The sequence below is a fragment of the Centrocercus urophasianus genome, unplaced genomic scaffold, assembly GCF_019232065.1.
Source record: "Centrocercus urophasianus isolate 14NV4802_14NV808 unplaced genomic scaffold, USGS_Curo_1.0 seq_14, whole genome shotgun sequence".
NCBI classification, from domain to species: domain Eukaryota; kingdom Metazoa; phylum Chordata; class Aves; order Galliformes; family Phasianidae; genus Centrocercus; species Centrocercus urophasianus.
Window position 1 is genome coordinate 51,258,168 of NW_024884586.1, and position 8,559 is coordinate 51,266,726.

Consider the following 8,559-nt stretch of genomic DNA (forward strand, 5'->3'; position numbering starts at 1 on the left):
GAGTTGGATTGGGTATGGTTGGATGGGGTAGGGCTGAGTAGGGTTGGTAGGGATCTTAGAGCCATTTCCAACTCTCTGGGACACCCACAACTTTGTGGGGGCTGATCTAAATGAGGCACATAAGAAAAACCAAAGACAGGGCCAAAAAATTGGGATACATGGCTCATACCTGAGCTGGAGTAGCGGTAGAGCTCCTTGTAGGGAGCAATGTGGACGCTGGCACTCTCTGGGACAAAAGGCGCCTGGCCCTCAATGTGGGTCCTCAAGCTTAAGTAATTGTCTGCCCCCAGCCCTTCGGCTGTCTGAGTGATGTGCACCTGCTCTTCCCCAGGGTAGAAAGTCACCTCCAGGTACTGGGTGAACTCAGCACCTGGGCAGGAAAGCAAAATGTATGTAAGGAAAGCAAATGTAAGATGTGGTTGTAATGCTGCAGGGAGCAATGCCTCCAAACCTCCCTGTCACACCCAACAGAGCCTGTGACACACAGTGAGCTGAATCCAGTAGTTACACCCATCAGAGCAGCGGGGAAAACTCATTCCCCATCCCACAGTCCCCATCTCTGCTCACCTGTAATGCTGAAGCCGTTCTCAGAGCCGGGCTCCTCGAGGGCAAAGAGCCACCCGAAGAGCCCTCCAAGGGGCAGCAGGGGCAGCAGGGCATGGGCAGCAGGCACGGGCACCCTGCTGATGGCTGTGTAGGCTCTGCCATCGCTGCCCACGATGTAGGCATGCAGGTCGACGTCCTGGAAGCGGACAGGAGTCCGACCCACCACCAGGCTGCCACTCACCTTCCCGTTCAGTCGGTGCACGGCCCCTGGATGGAGACACAAAGCAGCCCTGGCATCGGCCACCCGACCCCGTGCTCTACGCCCCTTCCACGTCGCCCACCCCACGTACCTTCGGGCAGGCACTGTCGCCCATTGCCATAGTAGGCAGCCCGGCAGTGGCAGCACAGCCCGGTGGCATAGTCGGTGCAGAAGGCGTGCGGGGAGCAGCGCCCGTGGTGCTGGGCACACGTCTCCCTGCTGCCTGCGCTGTAGGTGAACACTGGGGAGAAGCAGAGGGTGGATTGAGGACAAGGGGACGGAGCCACAACCGGGCTCGCTGCCTGCAGGCACCGCGCCACAGCTCCCAGGCAGCCAGTTTGGGCTCAGGGAATTTGTGAGGCGGCAGCAGTGCCAACTTACGCCCCCCTGGGAAGAGGTGAGCTTGCAAGAAAAAGGCCCTTCTCACCATTTGTGTTAAAGTGCACATCCTCCTCCACACCCACACCGTGCTGCCCGGAGCTGTAGGACACAGGGTGGCCTTGTGGAGCATCCCCAATGGAGTGCAGCCCGGGGCTCCATTCCTGCCCCAGTGGGGACGCGGGCAGCCCTGAGGGGACGATGCTGAGCAGCGCAGGGTGCGGATGCGGTGACGTTGTCCTCAAGCCAGGTTGGGCCAAAAGCTCAGTGGGCAACGAGGCGTCATCAGTGCCATGGGGCACGGAACTCAGTGCTGCACCAGGGCCACTCCTCGGCTCCACGTCTTCCAGGGTGCTCACATGGAAAACCCACACTCCGGGCACCCCCACGTTGCTCTCCCTGCAAAGACACACACATTGCAATTGAAGGGGATGTGGGCACACCGAAGGTCCCCAAGCCCTTATTCCAAGGAATGGGGCTGCTCCCTGTCTGCCATCCCCACTCACCGCTCGAGCCGCTGCAGTTCCTGCTGGCTGCTGGCCACGTTGTATGAGTGCCCCTCTCGCTTCCCATCGTCGCCGTCCCCACGGCTGAAGCCCACCCTGGCTGGCAGCTCCAGCTGCACGTTGTAGGACTCCTTGGGCCGTGTGCCCAGGAACTGGAGGCCACCCTCTGGGTAGAGGAAGATGGCGTAGGTGTCCTCCTCATTGTAGGCTAGAATGGCTTGGAAGGTGTTGAGCTGCCAGGAGGATGGAGAGATCATATAATCATAGCATCATTAAGGCTGGAAGAGACCACCAAGAATGTCGAGTTCCCCACCATGCCACTCACAGAATCATAGAATCATTCAGGTTGGAAGAGACTTCAAAGATCACCGAGTCCAACCACCAACACTTACCCACCATGCCCACTCATGGAATCATGAGGGTTGGAAAAGCCTCCAAGATTGTCAAGTCCAACCATTAACCCATCCTCACCATGCCCGTGCATAGAATCATAGAATCGTTAAGGTTGGAAAAGACTTCCAACATCACCAAGTTCAACCAGCAACCCATCGCCACCATGCCCACTAACCAGGTCCCAGCGTCATGGGGAAACCCATAGCGGAGCATCCTGAATGCCCTGTACCCTCCAAAAGAGGGAGGTGGGGATGTGACAGCACCCCAAAAACCCATGCAAACAGGAGAACTCTTCCAAAAAGCCCTTTGTTGCCCTGCAGAAACCTCCCAAGAGAGGTTCCTTGGAGCTGCCGTGCAGCGAGGTGACAGCCCACCGGCTGCACCCCAGGCACCTGCAAGCCCCTTGCTCCCATCCCCATCTCTCCATCCTGCCCAACCCCAGCAGCCCCCTCCACCTCCCCATCAGCACCGCGGGAAAACCCGCAGCTGCATTCCTATGGGAGAACAAATGTCACTTGGTTTCCTCTGGAAAAAACACACACGTGCTCCTGCCTTCCCTATGGCTGTGCTATAAACACGTGCTAAAGCCTTGGGGCCGTGCCAGCCCCAGGGAGGCAGAGGGGCCACGGGGGGCGAGCACAACCCTAACTAGCCAGCGGAGAATCCACATCACCCCCAGGGCTGCAATGCAGAGCACACGCACAGCAGCAGGGGCACAAAGAGCTCTGTTGTCAGCTCACACTCGGGCATTCAGACCCCGCAGAGGCAGCCAAAAGGCCGGGGGTGAGACCCCCCCGGGGCGGATTCCTTCCCCACGCATTACAAGGGGGGTGACGCATCGCCCTTGGGGACAGCCATGAGCTGGCATCGAGTGACACAGGGCAAGGAGAAGCAAATCCTTGATGCGAGCTCAGCCCCCAGCCCCAGCGCGAGCTGGAGGGTGGCACAGAACAGGGAGCAAAAACTGGGCTTTGGGGACAGCGATTTTTGCTAAGGGTGCAGGTCATGCACCAACTGAATTTTGGGGCTGCTAAAGCAAAGTTTCCATCGAGCCGCTCCGCTCCCTGATCCAACTGCTTGGAGAGGAAGAAAACAATTAGGCAAAGAAAACGCGGCTGCTCTGCTGCCGTCCGCAGGGTCGCTGCGAGGCCTCCGATGGCATTTCTTCAGCTGCTTTCCCAAGTTTTAAATAAGAGGAAAAAATGTGCTCTGCTTCCTTCCAAACCCCGCTGGCTTCCTCGCTCTCCCCGTTCCGCCGCTGAAGGGCCCCGGTGCGGGGATGGGCTGCTGGTGGCACAGCGTCACCATCACCGTCACCGTGTGGCTCGTTGGCTCCCACCCCACATTTTTGGAGACAGCTTCAGCACAGAAAGGCAGCGCTGTGGATCTGAGCCTTATCAGTGCCGGGGTGGGGAATGCAGTACAGCTCCCTAAAACATCACTGCGCCAACAGACAAACCCAACGCTACAAGCGAGTAAGAGGACGAGCCCTGCCTCCCCATTTTGGGTGTTGCACTGGGGAAACCCATCCCAGGCGACCACTGAAGGTCCCTTCCAACTCAATGCTGTGATTTCCACGATTCTATGACTGCACAACTCTACAGTGCTACGATTCTATGGCTGCACGGCTCTACGGCTCCGTGATCCTGACCCAACACTGGGGATCCAACCCCACCTTTCCAGGGGGCTCCCCGTGGGCTCCCACATCCTCCCAGGTGGCGACGAAGACGCTGCTGGGTACGAAGGCGCCGGTGGTGTATGGAAAGCCAGCATGCACGTATCCTGCTGCCTGCTCCAGCACGGATGGAGCGTGGTCCTGCCTGTAGTAGATGTCCCCTCTGCCCCCGGAGGTGTCGAGGTCGGCCAGGAAGGGAGCGATGACGGGGAAATCTGTTGGGAAGTCGTCGTCCACGTACTGGGTTTCACCCGGGAAATCTTGGCTGGAGATGACCCCGTTGGTGCCCACCTGTGAGGAGAGCAGCACAGGGGGTTGGGGAGCCGGGGAGGGGACACCACCCTCCTGCCATCACCTCCATCCCGTGTGTCAGCCTGAGCAGCACGGCGCTGACAGCCCCGAGGCCGCGTGGCCCCAAACAAAGACCTCTCGGGCTGCTCCAAGGCCAGAGCCAGCTGCTGGCAGGGAACAGCTGCAGGGGGGAAAGGGGAAAAGGGCTCCTTGTTCCCTAGGAGGAGGGTTGGGTGGGATGCAGGGAGGGGAAAGGCCTGGAGGATGGATGGGGATGAGACGCATGGGGTGGGCAGAGGATGGAAAGAATGAGAGGAGTGTAGGAATGTGCGGGTGCAGGAAAGACATGTGTAGGGGTGCTGGGGCGAGAGGGAATGGGAAAGGTGGGTGTGAAGGGCTGAGGAGAAAGGGGGTGGATGGAGGGAGGGATGGGAAGAGAGGGAAGGAGAGAGAGACGGTAAAAGAGGGACAGAAGGATGGAGGAACGGATGAAGTGTCAGAGGGGTGGAGGGAAGGAGGGAGGCATGGAGGGACAGAGCGACGGACTGATGGAAGGAAGAGAGATGGAAGGACAGAGAGGAAAGGAGGGAGGGCAAGAGCGCGCGGACTCACGAAGAGGCGGCGGGCAGCGCGGCCGTAGAGGCGCATCGGGGGCCGCAGGACCACTCCGGGAGAGCTCTCGTCGTCCCCGTGCCGCAGCCGACCGTCGCCGTGAGCCGCCCCGTAGGGCAGCAGCTCCGCTCGGGGCGGCAGCGCCGCCACCGCCGCCGCCGCGGCCACCGCCAGCACGGCAACCGCTGCCCGCATCCCGCGTAGCGCAACGGAGCCGAGCGGACCCCGACGGGACGGACCGGAGCCGGCAGGGCGGGACGGGGCGGGCTCAAACCGCGGCCGCGCTGCCATTGGATCCCTAGAGCTTAGGGCCGGCCAATGGGGGCTTACCCCAAAATCCGACCCGGGATTGTGCGCCCCTCCCGGCCCCCCCCTTCTCCTCCTCTTCCTTCATCCCCATCCCCCTCCGGGCCGGGTACCGCGGGCCGCCCCCGGAGCCGGGATTGCCGCCAGCTGGGGCCGGGCCGGGACGGGCAGGGGGGCCCCGAGCCTCCCTCTTCCCTCCGCTCCCCGCAGCCGTGTAGAAACATGACTCCGTGTCCCCAGGAGAGCTGCGGGGGGTTGGAGGGGGTGGGGGGAGAGGAAAAGCTGGAAGCGCACAAACAAATGTCGCGCATCGCCCTGGAGCGCTTCCCTGGCCCGAGGCCAACGTAGCGCTGCGTCCGTCCCGAGTGGCTGCGGGGACGGCACGAAACGGGGAGGGCGGATAACGGGGAGGGCAGATAACGGGGAGAGGGGACGCGGCGGCACATCCGTGGCATTCCGGTGGGAGATCCCCGATAGGGGAGCGGCGGGACGCCCTCAGCTTGTCCCCGCGGCGGAGGTGGGGCCTCGTCACTGGGAGAACCCGCGTCCTGCACCCAGCTCGCACCCGCGGGGATCCCAGAGCTTTGGGGTGACGTCGGGCTGCATCCCGACCCGCCGTCGGCACCCGGAGAGGAACGCCTAGCCTTGGCCATGGAAAACCATTAAGGTAGCAAGCAGGGCCAGCTGGATGAGCTCCACAGCCTTCCAGCAGGTGCCAAGCAGAGGGCTTCTCCCCAAGCTCCCGTGCACCCAGGATACACAAGCAACTCCCAGAGGGGCAGCAGACCCACAGCCCTTCCCCTCCCTGCACCCTCAATCCTGCAGTGGGGTCAAATTTAGCCTCTTCCCCCCCCCCCCCCAAGACCCACAGGGGATGGTTTGCAGCTGGTGTCCACAGCTGTTTCACGTTTGGCTACTGATGTGTTTTTAAGGAGAAAATTGACTTAGGACTTCAGTCTTAGGCTCTCTAACCCCACAACAGAGCTACAACCATTTTCCAGAATGAATGGAAACTGGCAAGTGGAACATTTGGGCACAGCTGGCAGTTCCGCTCTCTGAAAGTCCACTTTTGTTTGTATGATGAACTTTTCACAGGGGAAAATGGCTGCAGCTGGCACCAGGATGTCCCCACCTGTGCCTCTGTCCCCTGGCCAGGGATGTCCTGTGTTTAGGGGCCCGTGGCCCTCAGGGCCTCTCTGTTGGGGCAGGGGCCTTCCCCCATAGTCCTTAGGATGCTAAAAAGGGCTTTTCTTCTGCCCCCTTGGTAAAACCAGCACCGCTTGTTTGGGAACTCCTATGGATAAAAAAAGATGCAGCTGGAAACAGCTGGAGCTGTGCCTTCATCCTGGGAGGGGAGCCCCAGCTGGGGTGTCCTTCCCTGCCTCAGTGGGGATGGGGATAGGATGAGGATGAGGGTGGGCTGGAGTTGGGGATGGGATAAGAGGGATGGGGATGGGGATAAGGATAAGGATAAGGATAAGGATAAGGATAAGGATAAGGTGGGGATGAGGATGGGAATGGGAATGGGATAGAGTTGGGAACAGGATAAGAGATAGAGACAGAGAGAGGGATGGGGATGAAGATGAGGAAGAGGTGGAGTTGAGGGTGGGATATGAGGGAATAGGATTGAGGATGAGGATGGAGATAAGCTATGGACAGGGATGGAGATGATCTGCTCACACCCATGTCACATTGTGGGGAAGCAGATACTCGTGGTGACTGATCCCTTGGTGGGGGGTTAACACTTCCCATAGCCTGGGCATGAAAAAGAACCAAGCAGCCGCTGCCTTGTGCAGAACCAGATGTGCCGAGGCTGGAGGACGCTCTGCAGGAAGGGGCTGGGTCCCATCACATCCACCCAACCTCCCTCTGCCCGACCAGCACTGCCTGGGGACTGAGGAAGAGGAAGGGGAAGGGCTGGGGAAGGCCGGGCTGGGGGCTGTGGGGCAGGAAATCCCAGTAATCCCAGTAAGTTGAGGCCATGGGGTTGTGTGGAGAGGAGGGAGCGGCAGGAAACGCGCAGCTCTGCTGGGAATCACAGCTCTGTCCCTGCAGCCACAGCGATGCCACTTGTATGGGATGAATTGGGATGATTGTACAGGATCCAGGTGGAAGAGCTCTCAGAGCATCTTTCCTCCAGGCCACGCCATGAGCTGCGAGTTCTGCTTTGCCCCAGCCATGCCTCCACCCATCGAGATGCCCAGCATCTCTCGCTGATTCGGGTCTTGCTGCTTAGAATTGCGCTCATCTCATAACTCAGCTTCGTTGCTCCTGTGCTGCCAGGACCCTCAGCACCACCAAAGATTCCTACCAACACCAACAAGGACCCCAGCATCACCAGGGCCCCCACCAGCAGCAAGCACCCCTACCAGCACTGGCACAGGTTGCCCAAGGAGGCTGTGGATGCCCCATCCCTGCAGGCATTCAAGGCCAGGCTGGATGTGGCTCTGGGCAGCCTGGGCTGCTGGTTGGCGACCTGCACACAGCAGGGGGTTGGAATTGGATGAGCACTGTGCTCCTTTGCAACCCAGGCCATGCTGTGATGCTGTGATTCTATAATCCCCAGCATCACTGGGACCCCCAGCAGTACCAGGACAGCCCTGCCCCACTCACAGCCCCTCCTGGTTGTCTGCATGCTGGAGGTTTCCACCCACACCTCCAGCTGTTCCTCTATGCAGGATGAAGCCCACGTGCTCCACCTCACCCCTGGGCACTGAGGGACAGGTTAACTGGGAACACACAGTGACCACACCGGGTTTTAAAATGTATTTTAAGACATAAAAATAGATAAAAGCTTTTTATTTTTTATTACTTCCACCTTCTGGGCTCTCCTTCTTTCTCCTTCCTTCCTTCCTTCCTTCCTCTCTCTGAACACTGAGGCTGCAGCTGCCGGATGAGCACCACAAGGTTATCCCCAGCCCTTATTTGGTCCTGCAAACACCCCACCAGAGGGGTTCCAGGTGCTGAGCAGAGCTGCCTGGATGGCTTTGCGCTCAAGATTTGTGCTTGCAGCTTTTGGGAGCGGAGCAGGAGAAAATCAGCACGTTGGTGTGGCCGTGCCCTGCCATCCTAGGGGGTGTGCATTGCACTGCAGTGAGAAATGCTGGCTGTTTTTACCCACCTAGACCCTCTCCTGCAGCTTTGGGATCCTATTCCAAGGCATTCACATTCCAAACCGTGCAGAATGGGGCTGCACCTTGGGATGCACCCTTTGGGTATGGCACCCCGTGCCCAAACAGCCCCAAACCACAGCTGGCAGCCCTCAGGATGTCCCCAAAGCCCCAATCCATCCCAGCACCTCCTTGGGATTCCGAGCCCGTCTCCAGCCCCGCAACCCGCCTCCCTCCGTGCAATGAGCGGCTTCCTGCCTTTGTCTCCCCTCTCTCCGAGCAAATCTGCCTTTAGCCACATTTTCCTGGCTGCGGTGCCACCGCATTGTCCCCGAGCTGCTGTCCCTGAGTGCTGGCAGGGCTCAGCACAGCCCTGCGTGGGAATGCAGGGAAAAGGAGGAGAGGGGAGGGGAGGGCAGGGGGTCGGTCGTGGCGGGGAGGGAGGCGGGTTGCGGGGCTGGAGACGGGCTCGGAATCCCAAGG

The 8,559-nt window shown here is 60.0% G+C and overlaps 1 protein-coding gene across 1 annotated transcript in view; it reads right to left on the reverse strand.

Moving 5' to 3' along the window:
* NID2 (nidogen 2) overlaps positions 1-4,855 on the reverse strand; it is a 12,294-nt gene extending 7,439 nt beyond the window's left edge. The window contains exons 1-7 of the mRNA XM_042814066.1: positions 4,661-4,855; positions 3,758-4,048; positions 1,690-1,922; positions 1,233-1,582; positions 897-1,046; positions 568-813; positions 170-370 (exon numbers count right to left, since the gene is read on the reverse strand). Of these exons, the coding sequence (XP_042670000.1) occupies positions 170-370; positions 568-813; positions 897-1,046; positions 1,233-1,582; positions 1,690-1,922; positions 3,758-4,048; positions 4,661-4,855 (1,666 nt within the window). The remainder of the gene's footprint in view (positions 1-169; positions 371-567; positions 814-896; positions 1,047-1,232; positions 1,583-1,689; positions 1,923-3,757; positions 4,049-4,660) is intronic.
* Between the last annotated feature and the right edge of the window lie 3,704 nt (positions 4,856-8,559).